At 39.3% G+C, this 24,837-nt stretch overlaps 1 protein-coding gene across 1 annotated transcript; it reads left to right on the plus strand.

Annotated features, from left to right (window-relative positions):
- Nucleotides 1-24,539, plus strand: LETM2 (leucine zipper and EF-hand containing transmembrane protein 2). Its single transcript, XM_081269369.1, has 11 exons — nt 1-641; nt 1,572-1,653; nt 3,176-3,626; nt 4,506-4,649; nt 9,388-9,525; nt 10,275-10,475; nt 12,285-12,404; nt 16,297-16,410; nt 18,793-18,885; nt 19,724-19,816; nt 20,576-24,539. The coding sequence occupies exons 2-11, from the start codon at nt 1,607-1,609 to the stop codon at nt 20,636-20,638; spliced, it is 1,464 nt and encodes a 487-aa protein (XP_081125495.1). The 5' UTR covers nt 1-641; nt 1,572-1,606; the 3' UTR covers nt 20,639-24,539.
- The last annotated feature ends 298 nt before the right edge of the window (nt 24,540-24,837 follow it).

Raw genomic sequence — 24,837 nt, forward strand, 5'->3', positions numbered from 1 at the left:
CCGCCCTCCACAGAATTTGAGAGTTCATTGGTTGATGGTGTCGTCACTCAGAGTGACGCCACGGGGCGAGGGGCAAGAGGTGGAGTCATAGAGACTCGGCCTCGGGCCCTTCTAGCTCGAAGGGCCAAGGGAGGGATTGGGAAGGAAGTGGGAGGACCTGGGCGGCCGTTCCCGGGAGCCCGGCCGAGGAGGTAGGGGTGGGCGGACCAAGTCCTCAGGCTGTTACTTGGACCGTGCCTGCGTGTTCCCCTCCGGAGCCCACTCCCTGTGCATCCTGCCCCTCCCATCAGCGCCCCGTTTTCCCTACAGTTTCCAGTTCCCACCGCGCTCTCCTCAGCCAGTGATCTCGTCCTCTTCCCTGGCCTCCCAAACTTTGGAGCTCAACCTCCATTTCCCACTCCTTCCGCGCTTCACTTCCGAGTCTCTCTTCTGTGTCCAGAGCCCTCTTCTCCTCGTCTTCATTTTCAACCACATGGATCACTAGGAGTTATCGTTCCTGTATCCGCCCCACCTCCGCACACACACAGTCATAAATCCCGAGACCCCACAACAGTCCACCCACGTACTACGCGCGCGAAAGTCGCTGACCGAGGAAGCCGAGGGCGCGTTTGCACCTGGGTAGTGATGTGCCGGCGGCAGAGGTAACCCCAAGAACCCTGGGCGTGGGGGCTGTGCGAAAAGCCTGGCGTGCCGGCCGGCCTGTCTGCGCCCAGGTCCGCCAGCCTGGGAAGTGGTTGTCCACAGCCCAGCGCAGGAGTGCCGGGCGGGAGACGGGATTTACCGCCCCAGCAGGTTTTGTCTCGCTCCAGCAAAGCACCCTCCACCGTTGGGCTGGGTCCAGAGACGCTAAGCCCTGTTCAAAATCCTAGCTCTGTGGTTAAGATTTCCATCCAGGAAAGACCCTGATGCTCCTTTAAACCCAGTTGCAGGAAAGCGAAGTAGATAGTGTGAGATATTAAGGGTTCTTACAACTCCTTGCTGCCCCTAGCTGAAAAGCGCCGCTGGATGGAGGAAAGCTCAGTTTGGGCTCTGGAAAATCGCTAGCGCCGTTTTACCTTCACTTGAATATAGGCACCATGCATATCTTTACTGCTACATAAAAGAGATTAGTGAATACTTTCAAGCTATAGGGTTTGGGGTAGCTTGGCCAAATATGGAAAAAGCTAACAGAAAACAAATCCATGGGGGGAGGAAAAAGGTGGGGAGAAGAAAACAAATCCAGGGTATCTGCTTTCTACTTGTATTCTAGTCTACAAATAGGTGTGTTTGTCTCATCTTCTTAAATACCTGCCCACCATCCAAGGAAGATTACTAGACATATTGACCAGAAATAAAAATGTGTCTGACGGTCATATCTTCTTCATTAAGCATTATCTTAGAGATCATTTCTGTGTTATGGGATCTGAAAGTTCCATACTCAAATCCAGAGCTAAGAAAATAATTGTTAGGAATGAACTTGAAGGAGGTTTTGTACTTTGAATATGCAAATTTTCTGCCCTTGCAATAGCTAGTAACTCATTGTTTAATTGATGTCTTTTTAAAATACCAAATTGTTTACTTCTTTTGTCTAGGTCTCTTTGTTAAAATTGTTCAGAGAAAAATAAATATGGCATTCAACAGTTGTAATTCAGTCTTAGCTATTGTCCGTACAAGGTAAGCATTAGAATTTTCCCAACCCCCAAAAGTATATGAACCTCATTCTTCTGGATGGAAAGGATATGTGTAAAAGGATTGGTTTAGTGCACAATTAAAATCTTGTTGGTTTTTGATTATGCTGGTTCTTAGGAAGCTGACATTTTAATGTAAACTTACTAAAATCTTCTATATGCTTTAGAACTTGGGCTGAGTAGTTTTGTTGAGGTCTGGTAAAGTAAGGTAGAAGATGTAGTCAGATGCAGTGATACACTGGCCTGTAATCCCAGCAACTAGGGCCTGAAGCAGGAAGATTGCAAGTTTGAGGCCAGTTTCAGCAATTTAGGTAAACCCTGTCTCAAAATAAATATTAAAAAGGGCTGGATATATTGCTCATTGGTAGAGTGGCTCTGGGTTTAATTCCCAGTACCACATACATACACACATAAAATTATAGAGTGACACCTCTATAATTGATGAGGCCTTTTGATGTAAAAAGGAGTAAAATGACTAATGAACAAGTCCCTTCTATGGCAAATTCCTGTTTCATTAGGGTGTGTTATCACATTGTAAATTTTCCCTTTTGGTTATCCAAAGAATATTTTTATTTTGGGATACTTCAAAAATAGTCTGGAGGGCTGGGGGTGTAGTCATGACTGGCATGCATGAGACTGTGGGTTCCATTCCCAGCACTGGGGTAAAAAAAAAATAAGCTTTATGTCCTGAGCCTGTAATCTCAGCTACTTAGGAGCCTGAGGCAGGAGAATCTCAAGTGCAGGGCCAGGCTGGGCAGATGATATAGGCAACATAGAAAGAGACTGCCTTTAAAAAGAAAATTAAAAAAGAATGAAAGAATAGAAAAAGGATCTATCTTACGGTCTTATTTAACTAAAGGCTATAAGCTGTTGTGATAGAATATAGAGTTCCTTGAGTCCAATTCTAATTTTAATTTATAATGTTCTTGAGAAATTTTAGATGAAAGGACATTTCTGTTGTAAGTGCCTCTCATTTAAGGGAGTCCATAAACATTACATAGACAAAGTAGTATTATTTGATTGGTTAACCCCCACAGGGACCATGGAAAGTTTCATTAAAACATTCCTATTGTCAGTAGAGTGGTTAAAGATACAATATGGTAGTCCATGGAGACAATACTATTGAACATAATCCCGGACATATAGATGTGTGCTAGTAGATTTTAAAGTTAATGGTTGTAGGACTTCTAAGTTCTAAGCAATTTATTCTTAGAAATTAACTTATTAATATTTCTCATAGAGCATATCCAACCATAGAACATACTATTTATCAGTTGAGGCAAAAAATTATATTTGGGGTTGATGGTATAGCTCAGTGGTCTAGTATGTGTTTAGTATATGTGAGGTCCTAGGTTATATCCCTACCATCACCACCACAACAAAAAATAATTCATTCACTAATAAATAGGAGCTGTCTGAGCTTAAAAAAGTTTAACTAGATAAAATATCTATTTCTTTAAGTTTGTAATAGTATGTGCTCAACTCAGAAATGTTACTCTTTATTCCAGATTCCCTAGCCATTTTGTCCATCCTATCTGCTCTTATTCCCCATCACTTGCATTTCTTCACTTGCCAGATTCTCATTTAAATAAGACATATATGAAGAACTATAGAAGCAAGAAGTACTGTTATCCCAGTCAGTCAGGCAATAAAATACTTCATTTACGAACTAGGCCAATACAAAAGTTACACACATCAGCTTGCTGGCTACAACAGAACCCTGGTAAACCTCAGCTGGAGCAAACCCCAGAAAAGGCAAAGGTGATAAGCCCTCAGACCACAGAAGAAATTGGGATAAATATTAAAGAAGGAAAGCGATCTCTCAGACAAAAAATTATGGATGAACTTAAATATTATTACAACGGATTCTACTTACTTTGGATCGACACCAAAATTGCTGCCAAAATGGCTTGGAGGCTGCTTCATGGACAGGTGCTGACCAGACGAGAGAGACGACGGGTAGGCAAAAATCGTATTCCAGCAAGAAGATGTGAAATTAAAATGAACTATTTGGGAACCAAGTTTTAAATTCAAACTTCATCTTTTTTTTTTTTTTTTTTGGAACTGGGGATTGAACCCAGGGCCTCATGCTTTCCAGGCAAGCAGTCTACCACCGAGCCATATCCCCAGCCCATAAACTTCATCTTAAATATCCCAAAGTAGCTTGCCTTGCATGCTCAAGGCTCTGGGTTTGATCCCCAACACCTTCCATCTCAAATCCTAAAGTAGGAATAGTTAACTACTGGTGAAAATGAGTTTCTTCTCACAGTACTGGGGATCCAACCCAGGACCTTGTACTAAGTAAATGCTCTACCCTGAGGTTCATCCCCAATCCCCAAAAGAACCAGTTTTTACTGAGTTTCTTATTTGTCTACAGCTGACTTGCTGTACAGCTTTAAGCAGTATTCTTTATTATTTTTTATATCTGTCTATAGAATAGTTATGTTTTTAAATTTCTCCAAGGATTGAAAGATTTCAGGTTTAATGTGCATTAGAAATGCAAAGTACTGTTAGCCGGGAGTGGTTGCATATACCTGTAATCCCAGGGACTCCAGAGGCTAAAGCAGGAGGATCACAAATTTGAGGCAGCCTCCAACAATTTAGCAAGACTCTTGTCAAAAAATAAAAAGGACAGAGGATATAGCTCATGGATAGAGTACCCCTGGGTTTTTAATCCCCAGTACCACCAAAAAAATGGTGAAGAGAAAAACCCCACCTTTCTATTTTATGAACAGGTGCAGAAAACCTATCTTGTTAACAGTTAAAGAACCAAGGCAGGCTTTTTTTCTTGGCATATCATAAAATAATGAAATATTGCTTCTGCATTTAATTCTTTAGCTATTGAGAACTTGTGCCGATTTCTTCCGCTTGGTTCCATTTATGGTATTCATAATTGTACCTTTCATGGAATTCTTGATACCAGTGTTTCTGAAACTCTTCCCAGAGATGTTGCCATCAACTTTTGAAAGTGAATCCAAAAAGGTATGTAGAAATTTTGAACTTTTAAAAAACTAGACTTTACTTTTTGGAACAGTTTTTAAGTTTACAGGAAAATTGGGCAGAAAGTAGAGAATGTCCATATACTTCTATCCCCCATATTACACTAGTGTGGTGCATTTGTTACAACTAAAGAAACCATATTGATACATTCATTAATTAAATCTCAGACTTGACATTTGGGTTTACTTTTTGTGGTGTACCATTTTTGGAGTTTGTAAATGCATAATGTCATCTATCTGTCTTCATATCATCACACAGAATAGTTTTACTGCTCTAAATATCCCTTGTGCTCCATCTATTTGTTCCTTGTTTGCTCCTCCCCCCAATCCATGGCAACCACTGATCCTTTTATTATCCTTATAGTTTTACTTTTTCCAGAATGTCATATACTTGGAATCATGCAGTCTATAGCCTTTTTTAGGCTGGCTTCTGAAAAATAGTTATAACCCATAGGTAAATATATTAAAATTTTAAGAATATTGCCTAAAATTATACAATAAATCAGTTGCAGACAAATAAGAAACTCAGGAAGAGCCAGTGGTGGCTAATGCCTGTAATCCCAGCAACTCAGCAGGCTGAGGCAGGAGGATCACAAGTTGGAGGCCAGCCTTGGCAACTTCTTGAAACCCTATCTCAAAATTAAAAAATGAAGGCTGGAGGTAGCTCAGTGGTAGAGTGCCCCTGGGTTCCAGTCCCCATACTAAAAAGGAAAAGAAAAACTCAGTAAGAAAGCCTGGTTCTCTTGGGAATTGGAGATGTAGCTCAATGGTTGAGATGTAGCATGTTCAGTGTCCTGGGTTGGATCCCTAGAGCTGTGAGGTGGGATTGGGGAAGGAGACTGCTTCTCACTAGTAGGTAGTGTTTCTACTTTAGGATTGGCTGGGAGTGTATGGTGGTACTGGGGATCAAACCCAGAACTTTGACCATGATAAGCAAAGGGATATTTACGATGAAGCTTAAGTTGAGTTCTGGCAATACGCATTTAAAATTCTTCCAGGTCTTATCCAGTGTATGGATATACCACAGTTTATCCATTTACCTGTTGAAAATTGGTTGATTCCGATTTGGGGCTATTATGAGTACAATTGCTATAATTGTGTTCAGGCTTTCATGTGGATGAAAATACTTAGGAGAGTATTTACCTAGCTGGATCAAATGGTAATACTGTTTAGTTTTACATGAAATTACTGAACTGTCTTCCAAAGTAGCTGTACCATTTTGCATTGCTACCAGGAATGAATGAGAGTTCTGTTATTGTACATCTTTCCCCATATTTGATGTTGTCCATGCTTTAGCTATTAGTCATTCTAGTAGTTTGTACTGGTATTTCATTGTTGCTTTAATTTACAGTTCTCTCTTGATATATGAGGTTGAGCATATTTTCATGTAACTATTTGCTATCTGTGTATCTTCTTTGAGGAGGTGTTATTCAGATCTTTTGTCTACTTTTTTAATTGGGTGGTTTGTTTCTTATTGTGGTTTTGAGTCTGTATATTTTGGAAAAAAGTCCTTCATTAGACAAACATTTTGCAAATATTTTCTCCTAGTCTCCTGTCTTTTCATTCCTGACCAGTGTCTGCCACAAAGCAAACACTCTTTTAAATATTTTTTAGTTGTAGATAGACACAATACCTTTATTTTATTTATTTATTTTTAATGTGATGCCAGGGATCAAACCCAGTGCCTCATGCATACTAGGCAAGCACTCTACCACTGAGCTACAACCCTGGCCTCCAAACACTCTTAATGAAGCCCATCTAATCAATTTTTCTTTCATGGATCATTGTTTTGCTATTGCAGCTAAAAACTCATTGCTAAACCCAAGGTCACATAGATTTTTTGCCTGTTTTTTTTTTTTTCTAGGAGTTTCATAGCTTTGCATTTTACATTTAGGTGTATGATCCATTCAGAGTTAATTTTTATGAAAGGTGTGATGTCAGTGTATAGATTTTTTTTTGCATGTGTATATCCAGTTTTTCTAGTTCCATTTATTTTAAAAGATTATCCCTTCCTACTGAATTTTAATTAGAAAAAATAAAAAGATAACAAAAGCCCACTGTGGCGACTAATTGAATAGTAGGTAGAATTTATTCAGCCACACAGACCCTTTAGTGCTGAGTAGTCCTTGAGAAGAAGGTGTCTGATGTTGCTGTCAAGGGAATGGATGAGGGCTGGGTGATATAGCACAGTTGGTAGAGTGCTTGCCTTGCATGCACAAGGCCCTGGGTTCAATCCAGGTTCAATAAAAAAAAAAAAATCTAGGGGATGGATGAGAAAACAGACACAATTCCTTCACTTTTCCCCTTCTGTGTGACTACTAGACAGTGGTATGAAGGTATGAACAAAACTACTAGAGGACAAAGTGGGCAACTTTTAAATCAGTAATACTGGGAAATATTTCACAGAAGAGGTAACTTTAGAACTGAGACTTAAAAAAAAGAGTGAAATTTTACCACAGTTTGAAAAGGATATTCTGGATAGAAAGAATGGCACAATACAAGCAGGATCTAGAGGATGAGGCAGGAGGATCACAAGTTACAGGCCAGCCTTAGCAATTTAGTGAGACCCTGCCTTAAATAAGTAAATAAATAATAGAAAGGCTGAGGATGTAGGTCAGTGGAGCACCCCTGGGCTCCATCCCCAGTACTGGGAGAGAGAGAGAGAGAGAGAGAGAGAGAGAGAGAGAGAGAGAGAGAGAAAACCATCATTTAGAATTAATGCCACAACTTCCAAGGAAAGTATTAGTGGATATAGGAAGATGGGGGGAATAAGGGAAATGATTTATCTAAATATTACCTCTCCTTTGAACACTATACCTTCCCCAAACATACACATAGACACACACACACACACACACACACACACACACACACACACACACACACTTGTGGTGTTCCAGAGAGGGAGTTGGAGGAGCTTTCTGTGCTCCTCATGCATTTCTCTAGTCTGGGCACTGGTGCAACCCTGTAATCTCAGTGCTCTGGAGGTTGAGGCAGGAATATTGCAGTTTCAGGACTAGCCTCAGCAATTTGGAGAGACCCTGTCCTAAAGTTAAAAAAAAAAAAAAAGGCAGGGGGTCTGAAGATGTAGCTCAGTGGTAGAGCAAACTTGAGTTCAATCCCTAGTACCAGACACAAAAATAATAATAAGTAAATAAGAACCATACATTTCTCTTTCATAGTACTTATTCATTCTATTTTTCTGTTAATTTATGGAAGTACTGGATCATCATTAGTCACTAATGTTTGTCCATCTCACTAGATTAGAAGTTCCAAGAGGACAGTAACTCATATCTCTTTTATGCTAGTTTTAATCTAGAGCACCTAGTACATGGTACATGCTCAATAAATAAATGGCGTCGTGGTGCATACCTATAATCCGAGCAATTTGGGAGGCTAAGGCAGGAGGATAGAGAGTTCAAAGCCAACCTCAGCAATTTACAGAGGCCCTAAGCAACTCAGTAAGACCCTCTCTCAAAATACAATATAAAAAAATGCTGGAGATATCGCTCAGTGGTTAAGTACCCCTGAGTTCAATCCCTGGTACCAAATAAATAAATAAATAAATGGGTAGATGGAAGGATATGAGTGATTGACCAACCAGATTCTAACCACCATGTTATTGCTATTGTGTATTTTCATTTTGGCTGAGTCTTTTAAGATCTAAAAATCAATGATTCCTCTAATTGGATGATCATTAGAATATCAGAGGTGACTTAAAAAACATTTTTTATATGTACATACATATATAAAAACATAATACATATTTACATATTATATATAAACCGTATATACATATGTATGTTTATTATATGTATGTATTTAAGTTGCTCAGGAAATTCTAATTATATAATCTACATATGTAATCATCTATGTATGTAATATAGATATAGCTAGATATAGATATATATTTTTTCTATCTCTCCACCCACAAACACACTAAGCATAGTTAGACTGAAAATGCTACCACATAGATTTTTTTATGAAAAATAGGGATTAAGAAATACTGGTAACCTACTGTCTTGAGATTGTACATTTTATTCCTCTTTGTGTAGTGCTTTTCTTCATATGTACTATAACACTTAACTCTGTTTTATAATTAACTATATCTATTTTCCATTTAGACTCTAAGCTACTTCAGTGTAGAATTGATTTCCTTGTCTTTGTAGAGCAAAATCCGGGTCTATTCAGATCAGGAGTTGGCTCAAGTAGCAACCTAGTTGGTTAAGAAATAGTATCTCTTTCTAAATAATGATAAAGCCTTCCACTGAGGGGACATTTGGGATCTTTTAAATGCTAATGAACATTTCATTAATGAGAAATAAATGTAAACTGGGTACAGTGGTACACACATGTAATCCCAGCAGCTTGGGAGGCTGAGGCAGAAGGATGGCGAGGTGTTAAGCAACTCAGTGAGACCCGTCTCTAAAAATAAAATACAAAATAGGGTTGGGGATGTGGCTCAGTGGTCGAGTGTCCCTGAGTTCAATTCCCGGTACAGAAGTAAGGAAGTAAGGAAGGAAGGCAAGATTAAGGAAACAAGTTTCAAATACCAGCTATTTTATATTTGCCCTGGTTCTCACAAATCCCAATTAGGCCTGCAAATAATATTATTACACTACATGTTTTAGGGATATGCAATAACAAAGTGATAGTTATTTCTTCCATCTTTGCCAAGTTGTAGTCATGAAAGATTAACTTTTTCCTCCTCTACTATTAAGGAAGAAAAACAGAAAAAGAAAATGGCTGCAAAACTGGAAGTAGCAAAATTCCTTCAAGAAACAATTACAGAAATGGCAAGGAGGAACAGAGCCAATATGGGAGATGCCTCTACACAGCTATCATCCTATGTAAAACAGGTGTTAGTCTTTTATATCATACCAAACAACTTCTGAGCTGGAGTTATATGAAAAATGCATGTCATCATGGATCTTCCAAATTGTTCAAATCTTTGAAATTGCTAATATGTATGTTATAAAATACACTAATTGTAATCATATAACATAAACAGAGTAGTTTGCAGGAAAGCTTAAGTAATCAATGTGTTGATAGTAACTTCTTGGAAAGAACAGCACAATTCTCTTTATTTTTCAGGTGATTCCAGTTCCAGACAGAAAACAAAGTTCATGGGCTGGGGCTGTAGCTCAGTGGCAGAGTGTTTGCCCAGCATGTGTGAGGCACTGGATTTCATCCTTAGCACCACATAAAATAAACAAATAAAATAAAGGCATTCTGTCCATCTACAACTACAAAAATAAAATTTAAAAAAAAGAAAGAAAATAATGTTCATAAATGCTTTGTTGTCTATTTCAAAAGTCTACTGGGCTGGGCGTGGTAGCACACACCTGTAATCCCAGGAGCTCAGGAGGCTGGGGCAGGAGGATTGAGAATTCAAAGCCAGCCTCAGCAATTTAGTAGGCACTAAGCAAGTCAGTGAGACCCTGTCTCTAAATAAAATACAAAATAGGGATGAGGATGTGGCTTAGTGGCTGAGTGCCCCTGAGTTCAGTCCTTATACCCACCCCCACAAAGGTCTATTGGGAAAGTTACATTTAGTAGGAAATACATTTTAATGTATTTAATACATTTTAATTGTTTCATTGCCTAGGTCCAGACAGGCCACAAACCCAGCACAAAGGAGATAGTTCGCTTTTCCAAATTCTTTGAGGATCAGCTACCCCTGGAGCACTTAGATCGACCTCAGCTGGTTGCCCTTTGTAAACTGCTAGAATTGCAGACCTTTGGAACCAACAATTTGCTCCGCTTTCAGCTCCTGATGACATTGAAATCTATAAAAGCAGACGATAAAGTAAGAGCTTAACCATAGCTGAAGGGGATTTGAAAAGCATTGGGAGGCATCTTAGTATGCCTTTGTGATGAAGTGCAGTATTTTCTGTTGGGTCTGCTCATGGATTGATGCTGGCAAAATGAGTGGTTTAAACAATCATTTTAGAAATTGTTTGTTATACTGGGACCCATTTTCTTAAAAATGCCATCATAAGCAGTCAGTAATTTGGATGACTTAGCTGAGATTAATCTAAAGCAGTTAGGACCTGCTGGGAAGGAAATAGCAGCTCAGTAGATTCCTGGCAAGGCTTTACCCTGCACACCTCTGCTCCCCTACTGAGGAGCTGGTGCCAAAGTAAATATTCTGCTGAGTGAGTTGGGCTGGTTAGAAGTGGGTGGTAAAGCATAATGCTGGAAGGAGAAGCACAGCCTAGACATCTTATAGAAAGCACCATTTAGAATATAACTACTAATTAGATGTCTTTAAAAAAAATGGAAAGAGTGTTTCTTGAATCTAAATCAGCTGTTATAAAGTATTCTACCTGTGGGAGCAGGCTTCCCAGAACCGTGAAAGCAAAACATGATCCTATTTGGCCTATTTTTTTTTTAACTAGGGATTGAACTCAGGGGCACACAATCACTGAGCCACATCTCCAGCCCTATTTTATACTTTTTATTTAGAGACAGGGTCTTACTGAGTTGCTTAGTCCTCACCCATTGCTGAGGCTGGCTTTGAACTCATGATCCTCCTGTCTCAACCTCCTGAGCCACTGCGATTACAGGCATGTGCCAACACACCTGGTTTCCATTGGTCTCATTTTGATTTTACATGTGCTTTCAGAACTTTGGAATAAGCAATACAGGTACCAGAGGTACCATAGTTTGGGATTATATCAAGCAGAAACTGTTATTTATTGAGGCAGTTTTGTGGATCAGTTAGAGCCATTCCCACAGTGGTGTTAGGGGACAGTGGAGGAAAAATAATCCTGGGACATGCAACAGATGTTACCATGAAAGCTTTTCAAGTACAACATTTTTTCTAATGAACCCTAAAGATGCTATGAAAGGGGAAAGGAGATGTTACAACCAGATAATGCAAAATGCAAGAGGGGAAATACTTTGTTGATAAAATGTTGGGAAGGAGTTATAGAAATATCTCTATTATTACATGGTGGCACATGCCTATGAGCCCAGCAATTCAGGAGGTAGGAAGACTGCAAGTTAGTGACCTGCCTCAGCAACTTAGCAAGGTCCTAAACAACTTATCAACACTCTGTCTCAAAAAAAAAGGGGGGGATGGTGGTGATTGGGAATGTGGCTCACTAGTTAAGTGCCTATGGGTTCAATCCCCAGTAAGAAAAACAAAACAAAGAAAAAGAAAAAGTAAGAAAGAAAGTAAGGTCTCTGTTATTAATACCTGTTAGCAGGATTTCCTTCATCTAAACTACCACCTTGGGCTGGGGATGTGGCTCAAGCGGTAGCGCGCTCGCCTGGCATGCGTGCGGCCTGGGTTCGATCCTCAGCACCACATACCAACAAAGATGTTGTGTCCGCCGAGAACTAAAAAAAAAAAAAATATTAAAAAAAATTCTCTCTCTCTATCTCTCTCTCTCTCCTTTCTCTTTAAAAAAATAAATAAATAAAATAAACTACCACCTTTCTAAGTCACTTTGACTTTTTTTTTTTAGGGTTCTGGTCTTTGCAGCAATCAATGTAGGGGACAAAGGATCAACCTATCAAATTCTGGATTTCTACTGATTTGCTGGAATGTAGGGGATTAGATAAAATTGGAACACAAAGATCCAACACTGTTCCTTAACATTTCTTGCAGATAATTGCCAAAGAAGGGGTGAAGACTTTGAGTGTGTCAGAACTACAATCTGCTTGTAGGGCCCGAGGGATGAGATCACTGGGTCTTACTGAGGAACAACTTCAACAACAGCTCACAGAGGCAAGCAGCAGCACCCTCAGACCCTCTTCTCTGGAGCAAATCTCCCCTATGATTTGCAGACCTCATCTTGTGATATTTACTTTGCAAGCTATTTTAGTCAGCTTTCCATTGCTGTGACAAAATATAGGAGGTTTTTTTTTTTTTTTTTCCCCAGTATTGGGGATTGAGCCCAGGGCCTTGTGCATGCAAGACAAGCATTCTACCAATTGAACTATATCTCCAGCCCAAGATAATTAATTTATCAGAAGAAAAGGTTTATTTTACCTCATGGATTTCAGTCCATGGTCACTTGGTCTTATTGCTTTGGGACTGTGACAAAACAGTTCATCATGGCACAAGTCTGTTCATCTCAAAGTAATAAGATGAACATTTATTCCAAGTGAACCATTCATTCCATTCATCTTAAGGTGGTCAGGAAGAAAAAGGGAAGGGCCTGATCTCAATATCCCCTTTAAGGGCAGGCCCCCAATGACCTAACTTCCCGTCACTAGGCCTTACCTCCTAAAAGTTCTACCATCTCAAAGCCTTTAGGACATGCGCTTTTGGGGGACATTTAAGATTAAACCATAGCACAAGTGAACCATTTTACATATTTTGCCTCATATCATTGAGTAGCAGGATACCGAAGAAGCTAGATTTATTTTGTACTTTGATTGGGATGGGACATTATATTAGTTTTCTATAACTGTACTACAAATTACAGTTATAGAAACTTAGTTCACAGTTTATAGGTTAGAGATGTAGGCTGTGTTCTTTTCTGAAGGCTACGGGGAAGAGTCCATTGCCAAGATCATTCAGTTCAGTGACTGAAACCCTCTCCCTGTAGCTGTAGGGCTGAAGTCCTTGTTTCCTCAATGGCTGCCAGCCTTGAACTGCTGTCAGCTCTAAGAGCTACCTCTATGCCATACCTCTTGGCCTCTATCTGCAAAGCTAGCAGTGGACTTCTTATATGACAGATCCCCCTCACACTTCAAATATCAAACTTCTCACTTTTGACCTCTAGCCCCAGATTTTAAGGGTTTATGTGATTAGGTGAGGCCTAACTGGAAAAGTTCTTTATCTCAAGGTCAGCTGACTTGGGGCCTTAATCTCAAATCCCTTCTCATAATACCTAGAAGAGTGAGTACCTTCGAGAAAATGTGGGTATACCAGGGAACCTTGAGGCCACCTTAGAATTTTGTCTACCTCAGAGACTCTAAGGGTCTGGGCAGAAATTCTCATTCAAGTCGCTTTATGGATGTAAACCTGTCTAGATGTCTGGACCTTACCTAGTAGTGCCCAATTAATGCTCCAAACCAGTTCAGCGTTTGCTTTGCTAATAGATGCTTAATATTATCCTTCAGATAGTAATTTAGTAAAAATATCAATGCTTTAAAACAAAGGAATAACTCCTGTTAAAATTCTCATATTTATAATTTAAAAAATTACAATAGGTAGCTATTTCCTCTTACATGTAGACCAACTATGGTTGGAAGATGAACATATTATAGAAATACTTGAGATCATGAATTTCTTAAACATGGAGTATTAAATGTCATTGATTATTGTACTGTCAAATTGCCCTCTTGAAAGGGTATATAATTTTATAATCTCCAGCAAGGGAACAAAGATATTAATATAATCATTGATCATATTTAGCATTACATATTACTTAAAGAATTCCATTAAGGATAATCCTGTGTTGTCTAATTCATAAAAAAGAAAATTTAAAAATGGTAAACTTAACAATCTTAACCTTACTCATATGATAAATTAAAACTAAGAGATGCCACATTCACTATTATATTGACAAAGATCAGAGGTTGTAATACTGTGTTGTTAAGAGCTTGGATGAAGGGGCATTCTTGCATTGCTGGTAAAAATCTCCATGTAGAGTAATTTGGCATCATCTTTCAAACTTTAAAAATGCATATACTCTTTGACTCATCACTTTTACTTCTAGGAATTTATCCCATATTCTTGGACATGTGCAAAATGAAATATGTATAAGATTATCCAGTGCAGCAGTACCATTTATAATAGCAAACAATTGGGAACAACCTGAAGATCATTAATAAGACAATCAAATAAACTATGAAATTTCCATATAATGAGATTTTTTGCTAGTGTTTAGAGAGAGTCAGTACTACATCTACTGACATGAATTAATTGCCAAAATATCTCAATGGAAAAAAAGCAAAGGACAAAATTGTGTGCATATTACCCTTTGTGTAAAAAATTAAAAACATAAATCAGCCAGGCATGATGGTGCACACCTGTTATCTTGGCAACTTGAGAGGCTGAGATAGGAGGATTGCAAGTTTGAGGCCAGCCTCAGCAATTTGGTGAGGCCCTAAGCAACTTCGGTAGACCCTGTCTCAAAATAAAAATAAATAAGTAAATAAATAAAAAGGGCTGGGAGGGCTGGGGATGTGGCTCAAGTTGTAGCACGCTCACCTATCATGCGTGAGGCACTGGGTTCGATTCTCAGCACCACATAAAAATAGATTTGGCTTTGGCTCAGCGGTAGAGTGCTTGCCTAGCACGTGTGAGGTCCTGGATTCGAATCTCAGTACCACATAAAAATAAATAAGTAAAATAAAGATGATATTTAAAAAAGGGGGGGCTGGGGATTATGGTTAAGGCTGGCTCAGTGGTCAGTGGTTAATCACTTCTGGGTTCTGAGTTCAATCCCTATTACAAAAAAAAATTATATATATATATATGGGTGTGTGTGTGTGTGTGTGTGTGTGTGTGTACCATACACCTGGTACCAAAGGTTCCTTCTAGGGAAGAAGGTGCCTTGAGAATAGGGGTGGAAGACTTTTTTTTCCCATCAAGGAATTTTGTGTTTTACACCCTAAAAAAGAATCCCAGGATTTTCCCTCCTGTGTTTTTGACTTGCTTCTTCCTGGTCCATAATGCCAGTTTAGGTAGTCAGTGCATTGAAACCAAACTGTTGGGATGACAGCAGATCATTCTGCCATTTTTCTATGTCTTTGAGCTGCACATTAAACCTGGGGCTGATCACAGGCTGTTTAACTAGCTGTGAGGTCCCCAACAATTTTCCCAGCTCTGATCATCAGTGACTTCAAACTCAACAATGTAACCATGCTTCATCATCATAGAAGCCAGATGATGACTTTGGAGCACAGCCCAATAGGACCTGGCATTTGCTTCTTTTCAGCACACTGATACTCCTGAAAGCATCAGCCAGGACACTTATGTGCACCATGATGGCAGCATGGAAAGATGGTGGAAAAAACAGACTTGTTCTTTTTTTTTGGGTGGTGGGGTAGGGGGAGATATCTGGGATTGAACTCAGGGTTACTCAACCATGGAGCCACATCCCCAGCCCAATTTTGTATTTTATTTAGAGACAGGGTCTCACTGAATTGCTGAGGCTGGCTTTGAACTCATGATCCTCCTGCCTTAGCCTCCTGAGCTGCTGGGATTACAGGCATGCTAGACATTTTTTTTATTGAAAGCGTTTTACTTTTTGAATTGTCTCTTGTGTACGTATAAATGGTCTAAAAACTTTTTGTTTTTAAAGCTTGGCTGACTTAATATCTAAAAATTTATATCTCACCCTCATTCTAATTTTTGGTTAATGGTTCATGCCACTTTTTGTTTTAAAGATGCTTAATACTTTCATCATAATTGGATTGAGAACTTAATTGATCGCTCTGTCTCTGAGTGATCCCACTACTGTGTGTGTGTTGGGGGGGGGCATGTGAGTACGGGGCAGGAGGTACTACCAGGTACTAGCACTGGGGGAGAAGTCTGTTGGCTGGTGATTTTATACTTGTTCAGCGTGAGTGTGGGGGGAGTTGCAACTCAGGGAAGCAGTAGATGACTGTGGGTCATTTCACCTTTAACATTGTTTCTGTCATGTTTTATTCTCTTTGTCCAGTGGCTGGACCTCCACCTGAAGGAGAATGTCCCTCCTTCCCTTCTGCTGCTATCGCGCACCTTCTACTTGATAGATGTGAAACCAAAGCCAATTGAAATACCACAAAGTGGAGAAGTGAGTAATTGAGTTTAGGGAGAATCAACTGTATGTCCATTATAACCAAGGCTTCTCCACCACTGTTTTGTTTCCCCTTACTGTCACACCTGGGATTTCTTTTGGAATTTGGCTCAACTAGCTTTAACATTTTCTTTATAATTCTTAAAAAAAAAAAAAAAAAGTTCAGAGTAGGCTATGGGTTCAGCTCAGTGGTAAAGTGCTTGCCTAGCATGCATGAGATTCTGGGTTCAATCCCCAGCACTCTCAAACCCCCACCCTAAAAGGCCACTCAAGACTACCTTGTCATAGGGCTCCTATTGCCTTTAATCCAAAAGACATAAGAATTTTATGAATAGGAGTATTTTTTTCCTCCTTATCTAGTTTTCATTAGCAGATTCTACCCCGCCCCCCCCATACACACTGCCTTCCTTTTTTCTACTGAATGGTTCCTATTTCATTTGTCTAAATTTCTATTGATTTTTAAGCAAAGAAGGACTAATGCAGAAAATAATTCATTTCCTTACTCATTTTATTTTTGCCTTCAACTCAGTAACTTTATTCCTCCTGTTATTTCACTGAAAAACCAACTCAGGATGGGCCAAAGCACTGGAGCACTTTGCTCTGAGCCCATCAGAAAGGGCTTTCCACTACTGTGTGGCTTCAAGTCTGACTCAGAATGTCATAGCAAGAAAGGAAATACAACTCAAAGTGAAGATCAGCCTTTTTTTTTTTTTTTTTTTTTTTTTTTTTGGTACAGTGGATTGAACCCAAGGGCACTTAACCACTGAGTCACATTCTTGGCCTTTTTGTATTTTATTTAGAGACAGGGTCTCACTGAGTTGCCTAGGACCTTGCTAAGTTGCTGAGGCTAGCTTTGAACTCATGATCCTCCTGCCTCAGCCTCCCAAGCTGCTGGGATTTACAGGCCTGTGTCGCTAGGTCCAGTCATTTTAAATCTTAGATATGAGGTTGATCCCCTAGGACAAGACAAGGATAATTAGTTGTAGCATGAAATATCTACTTCAGGAAATGCCACCCTGCTTTCCCTTTATGTATTACCACAGAGTATCTGACTTGGGGCTTTGTCCAGGGCAGGTTCTAGGAAGGTTAGGGGCAATTTTGTACAGACCATGAAGGCAGGCTAGTGAGTTCAGGATCAAACTCCTGGAACTATTCAAGACAGACCAAAGGTTTTTTTGTTTTTTATCATCTCAGACCACTTTTGGGAGCAAAGGAATCTTCTTGGAGGACCACAATGTCTCAGGCTAAAATTTGGATTCTCAAAATTATTCTACATGGGTATAAACTCTTTTTATCAAGATGTTACTTTCTGGAGTAAGAAAGGAATTATGGTAAAAGTGACAAGCTCCTTGGAATTTTATTGGTTGTTCTTTTCATTCATGTTTTTAAACTTCTATTCTTTTTATAAAATGAAAATAAGTAGCATACTAGGCTCCATAAATAACATACTATCAGGGCTGGAGTTATGGCTCAGTGGTAGAGCGCTTGCCTAAAAGAAAAGAAAGAAAGAAAAAAAATATATATATGATTCTATGACTTTGAATTTAGGTAGCTCCCTTTCCTCCAAAGGACACAAAAGAACTTATTTCCAAAAATTATAGTGATATTTGTTTTTTCAAATGTAATTAATATAATTGTTTTAATATTTATTTTTTAGTCCCAGGTGGACACAACTTCTTTATTTTTATGTGGTGTTGAGGATTGAACCCAGCACCCCGCACATGCCAGGGAAGTGCGCTACCGCTTGAGCCACATCCCCAGCCGATAATTAACATAATTTTTAATGATAAGTTAGCTACCTATTTTATTGTTGCTCCTTAATCTAACCTATTATCTATTGTTATTACCTCTTCTCATTTTGCTTGTCACCCAGGGCCTAGACCATGATAAGCATATACTTTAACCACTGAGCTAGACCCCTAGCTTTTTAGGAGCTTTTACTAAGGAATACCTATATTTTAGTCAGGCAAATTTACCATTTACTATGATACTAAAACCAATAGATGTCAATTTTGGCTATGTCAGTGCTATTAGAAACTGATGAGTAATTGAGAAATGGCAACTTCTTTTTGAGACTGAGAACAGCACCAATATTGGCAAGTCACTGGCTTGTTAATAACTGAGGATTTCAAATACTACAATTTAATTAGAGTGTAACATTTGTATATAGAGAGCTCAAAACTAAAAAGAAATAGTAATACTAAGTTGCTATTTCAGGGGCATATTTCATATGTTACTCATAAGGGTGTAGTCTGAGGAGGAAGTTAGGGATTTTAATGGAAAGCAAATTGTGCTAAAAGGCACTGACTACTGTAAAAAGAACTGGAGTTTCAGGAAGAGCAGAAAACTAATGCTTATGTAAAATATTATTTTCCTTAGGTTCCAAAGACAGACAATCCTGTGGAATCACCTACTTCTCCTGACTCCAAAGAGGACACGGTAGATTCTGCACCTCAATCGAAGGGAACTAAGGTTAGACGATTACTTCTCACTTGATTAAGTTAAAAATATAAAAAAGTGCTACATTAATTTTCTCTATTTTTAATCCTTAATGAAACTGAATTTATTTCCTTATTAAGGTACTGTTTGATCTGTTTCTAAGAAAGTTTAACATCTGGGGCTGGGGGTGTAGCTCAGTAGTTGAGCGCTTGCCTAGAATGTGCAAGGCCCTGGGTTTGATCTCCAGCACTGACAAAAAAAAAAAAAAAAAAAGTTCAACATTTGGTTATATGTAATTTGACTCCAGATTTTGCCTTTTGAATTCTATACCAGAATATGAAACAGTTGTGGGCTGGGGATGTAGCTCAGTGGTAGAATGTTTGTTTAGCATGTGTAAGACCCTGGGTTCGATCCCCAGGACTGCCAAAAAAAAGAGAATATGAAATAGTTATTTCTGAATATGAAGTAGTTGTTCTTGGTAGTCATGAGAGTAGATCCACTATACATTTTTAAAAATATTTATTTTTTAGTTGTGTTGGACAACACCTTTATTTTATTTATTTATTTTTATGTGGTGCTGAGGATTGAACTCAGGGCTTCTTACATGCTAGGTGAGTGCTCTACAGTTGAGCCACAACCCCAGCCCACATTTTTTTTTAATTAAAATTTCCTTTTCTTTTCTATAATTTTTTCTGCTCCAGAGTTTATTGCTATATTTGAAAAGCTAGATAGAAGATACCACTTTCCATCTTTCTGATGAATGTTTAATTTATATTATAATGGCATTTTTAGTTTTAATATTATAATCCTTAATTGTAACCATTACTTTTGTTTTAAATCAGTAATCCAACTCTCAATTCTGATGTTTAAGGATGAAGAATTTACACAACTGCCATTAGTACCATCATCACCCATAACACTATCAACACCTATTTCATTACCCATTACTTCTTCTAAAGAAGCTGTAAGTATCTAACAAGAAACAAAATAAGCATACAAAAAACCTTTCCCTTTAGTTATCTCTAAGGGTAGTGAGAATCTATAATTATGACCATTGCAAAACACTGCACAATTCTTCCTGTCATCCAAACAGGATGTTATAGGCAGAATTTTAGTCATCTGTATAAGAGTACTATATGTTTTTTTTTTAACCTCAATTATCCAAAAATGAAAAAAATTACCAACCAATGCAATGGTGGACCAGACATAAACATGTTAAGTCTAGAAGCTAATTACAAAATAGGCGGATCCTTATTTTTTTATGAACCAGATGGAAATAGTTTTCTGTATGTTATGTGTTTTACACAGGCTTCTGATGTTAGGAAACACTAGTAGGAAAGCAATTAAAATTTTAGGAGAAACGCCTGTAAATAAAAAATTACTTATCTAATCACTCTTCCCATTTGAGTGAAAGAATTTGGGGCAAGTGCAGAAAGCATGATATAAACAAACAGTAAGGGAAGTCATGAGAGTTAAATTGTGAAGTGACCCTGAGGACCAAAGCTGCTCATAGGATACCTGTGAATATGACATTGAGAAAGTGACCCCCAAGGTACTTGGGGGCCTTGTTTGCCCGTCTTCTTCATTTTTATTACCAAAGTAAATTATAAACCCTCATTTGACTTTAGGAAAACAAGTCTGTCATTACTTTAGGAAAAGAAAAAAGGGACTCCTATAGAACTTACACATCTAATTGCAACCATTGCCTGTGTTTTCTACCTAGACACTCCAGGCCAAATCACACAAGACATCCCAGAACAGCAAGGCTAATTCAAAAGGAGCCTAAGAACTACTTGAGGATGGAGCTCCCTCCCTCCAGCTATCAGCCCTCAGCAGTGGCACCCATGAAGGACCTCAGGCTAAGACAGTATCTGGTTTGAGACAGAGGATCAGCCATTTAGTCCTTGGAGCAGTCCTTTGGGGCCTTGTAACCATTCCAGATGATGTCAGCAGTGACACCAAGTTCAGGCCATTTAGAGAAATGTAATTGCAAAGTCCATTTCCTCTGTACCATTATGTCATCCCACTAAACTGTAAAGCCCACCCCCACCACCATGTATTGTTTTGAACAGTTTCCTATTTGTGTGCATGTCTTTTAAGAAAGGAAATTGTTTTGCATAATGGAATTACCTTGGCACCTTGGATATCTTTGCCTCCTATGGTTTGGAGTCTGGAGTCAGAACTTGGAGACTTCAAAACCCATTTTAAGAGCACCTAAATCAACTTTTTCAGAATGATATATCAGTAGGAACAGAAACAAAGTACCCTATGAGACAGGATGGTTATACTTCTCAGTAAGGTTTTTCAAGATATAAAGGGAAAGCTTCTTAGAAGGGAAAATGGGAAGCTAAACAGACTGGCAATCAAGACTTGGCTACTGCTTAACTGTTCTGAGGCATCCTCCTCCTGGGCTTGCAAAGGCTGTAGGAATCTGGGAGGTGGCCACTATTCTAGCACATATGGCTTCCATTAGCCACCATTTTGCTAAGAAACATAATTAAGGGTTTAACGCTTAACCATTTGTGCTGGGTGAGTGTTTTTTTTTGTCAGTTTGTCTCTCACAAATAAGACTTTGTTAGTCGTAGGGGTTGGTAAAGTCCAATACAATCCCTATGCTACTTAGTAACAAGTATAATGTTTAGTTATTTACATTTAGTGTTTTCACTATTATTAATAGTGAAACAACTGAACAGACAGTTATGCAGCTGACCAAGAGCTTTCTTCCTTTGGGGAACTGAGAAGGGAAAAGATATTTTAGCCTGTGAATGATGAAATTAGATTACCTGCTATGAAACAAGACAGTTAGATGGAGTCAATTAAACCAAGTAAAATGCAGATCTGCCTCACCTGAAACCACCTATATGAGAAACATCACCAGCATTTTATAGCAAGTTCATGCACTTTAAAATGCTTCCTAAACTTCTCCATCAGAGGACAAGTCCACCCTGTCCTACCAGTTAATTTCAGCTCCTTCAGGATGAAGAATCCCTACTATGCAATATAGGATTTCATGGATCTTGCTATTGGCAGAGCCAAGTGATTTCACAATAAATTTTCCCATTTTTAAGATGATGGGTGTTTATTTGAATTAGTCCACACTTCAGGTATGAAATATGGGAAATGAATAAGCTAACTTGCTCAGGTTTGTTTCAGTTGAATGACTAGCATATACTGTTGGGCTGTATTAAAATTCTTTTCTGCCCTTCCCTGTGAGCTGATTGGGAATGGTTATATGAGGAGCCCTGTTCACTTTTGGCTTGTTGGCCTTCACATGTTTTTTCTAACATCTGGGCATATAAGACACACTTCCCACTCTTTTTTTTTTTTAATGTTTTTAGTTGTAGATGAACACACAGTATCTATTTATTTTTATGTGGTGCTGAGGATTGAATCCAGTACCTCACACATGTGAGGCAAGTGCTTTACCACTGAGCTACAGCCCCAGCCCCCTCTTCCACTCTTAAAAAGTGAGTAGCTCATCCAAGAAAACACAGGGATGTTTCTTTATATTCATCACGTAGGGTGCTTGGCTTTTGGGTTCCACGATTGTTAGATTTAGCCCCATGCCAAACCTGGCTGGTGTTGCTTTGGCATGATTAACAACCAAATCTGAGGGGAACATTCCTCTGATTTGAAGCATTTGCAGGTTTCAGTGATGTAATTCTTCTATCATGGCTGATTTTAGGCCACCAATATGAAATCACTGAACAATGCAGAGTTGGGAAGAGATGTGCCCAACTGGCTTTTGAGAAAGCACACAACTGGCTCTAGGCCTCATAATAGAGTCACAGGAGACAGCTGAACTAGTTGACAACACAGGGTTTTTCAATGCATCACTTCTATGTGCCAAAGCATGCATCTTGGAGGCAGAATGATACAGACAGTTCTGAATATTGCTAAAGTGTCAACCAGAGGGAACTTGACTCAGACCAAGACTTCTTTAACACCTGGGTTCTTGTTGATCTTCCTCCTTCCTGGCTTATCAGCTGAGGGAATGAAAGGTAATACCAGGTTGCTTCAAAGCCCTCTCCTTTCTATCTCATTGTTCTCTACTCTTCTCTGCAGTTGCAGATGCCTGTCTCTACCACCTGCTAATGACCTCATGGATTTCTGGTATTCTCTAACATACAACCAATGATGTTAGACTTGGCCTGTGTCTCACACACAGAGAATTCTGCTAAGATACAGAGGAGTTTGTGGCCTTTATGGTCCTACCCTGGTGCCACATTTAATACTGTACTTTAATCACAAGTCATATTGGTGATATCCAATCAGTGTTCTGTAATGCTAAACCTAGGCTAAAGACTTCCTATTCACCACCAGTACACATTCACAGGTAAGATCAGGCTAATGTTACTTCCAAGCAAACTGACGCATTACCTAATGGTGCGAATTTAGCTTGCTGGCGCCACCCAGTGGTGGCTGACAGACACAGTAACTTCATTAAGATAGATTTCTTGCTTCATTTCATGTTCAATCTTACTTACCTGAGATCAATACATTACATTAGCAGGGCCAAGGGAATGATGATCTTCAGCCTATGGCAATTAGGAAAGATGGAAAGGCAGTATTGATTAATGCTGTGGTGATCCCAGGCCCTAATCTTTTAACCCTCAGGAAACCAGACAGATTCAGCACTTTGACAGCACAATGTCTTCATTAGATAAACTGGATTCCCTTCCCCAAGAGAACCAATCTGGTCATCTAAGTAAAATGGCCATTTCATTTTCTCTCAGGTCAATTTCACTATCTTTTATTTGACAGCCAACCCAGCCTCTGGGGAAATTTGTGGGTGATTGTGAGTAGTAATAGCAAGAACATCACTGTTATAATAATAGTGCCTTATATTTCTCTAGCACCTCTCCTACAGGCATATAAAGCCCTTTATAGAGCCTCCATCCACTCAAACAAAATCATATCAAGGTAGGGCCAAGGCAGAAATTACCACCACTACAAGGAAAGACACTACTATATGGTCTCAAAGCACATGACTTTAAGAGCTAAAATTCATTTCCTGGTTCCGTTCACTAAATTATGCCTTCTTTAAACATAAACACAAATGGCAATATGCCAACAATTGCATATTTACAGAGAAAAACAAAGACAGAAAATTGTACAATGGTTACCAACACTGCTGCTGCCAAAATATGCCCAGCTCAGAAAGGAAATTTAAAGCAGCAACCCCATTTCCCCTACAGAAATGCTGACCATTTTTGATTCAGCAGTAGCCCAGCAGAAAGCAAGCTTAAATAAAGGACAGGCTGAGTAGTACTAGGTTGAACAATAAGGTACAGAAGAGCCAGAATCCACTTGGTGAGGACAGTGACAACCAGCAGGTGGCAGAAGCTTTCAAGCAGCCAAAAACCAAAACATTTAGAGATTTTTTTTCCCCCTTTCCTGAGGGACGAGGTGGAGTTTGTAGAGGAAGAACTATAGGAAGCCAAGATCTGTGATAGACCCAACAAATGCAGTCTGCTCATACAGATACAGAAGAATGGTTTTGGGGACAATAATGAACAGAGGAGTCTGGAAAAGATAAAGCCAGGGACCTGAATGTTGAAGTACACGACAAGTTTTCCTTCACTCAGAGGCACAGGCCAAGCCACACCCACATCCTGGGTGTTGGGGGAGCTGCCTATCTGGGCCTGAGTCTTAGCAGACCCTTCTGAACAATCCTTAGCTTTCCTCTCAGTCACTGTAGATTTTACCCCTTGGCTGTTCCAAGGCCATTTCTCTCTGTGGCCCCTTCCCTGCTTCCTCTGAGGAAACAATCTGTGGTTGTGGGCTGCTCAGTCTTGGCTCTCTGCCCAGTACCTCTGGGGCACAGTTCCTGCCAAGATGCAGACATCTTCTTTTCCTGCCTTTCCAAAAGCATGGGAGAGGTAGGAGGTTTGTTCTGGAGGTCTGGGTGCACGACCTAGGAGGAAGAAGTTACAAGGGAACTGCAGGGAACATGGTGCCTGCTGGACAGACAGCCCCGGGGCC

This window comes from Spermophilus citellus, assembly GCF_964194105.1.
Source record: "Spermophilus citellus genome assembly, chromosome: 16".
NCBI classification, from domain to species: domain Eukaryota; kingdom Metazoa; phylum Chordata; class Mammalia; order Rodentia; family Sciuridae; genus Spermophilus; species Spermophilus citellus.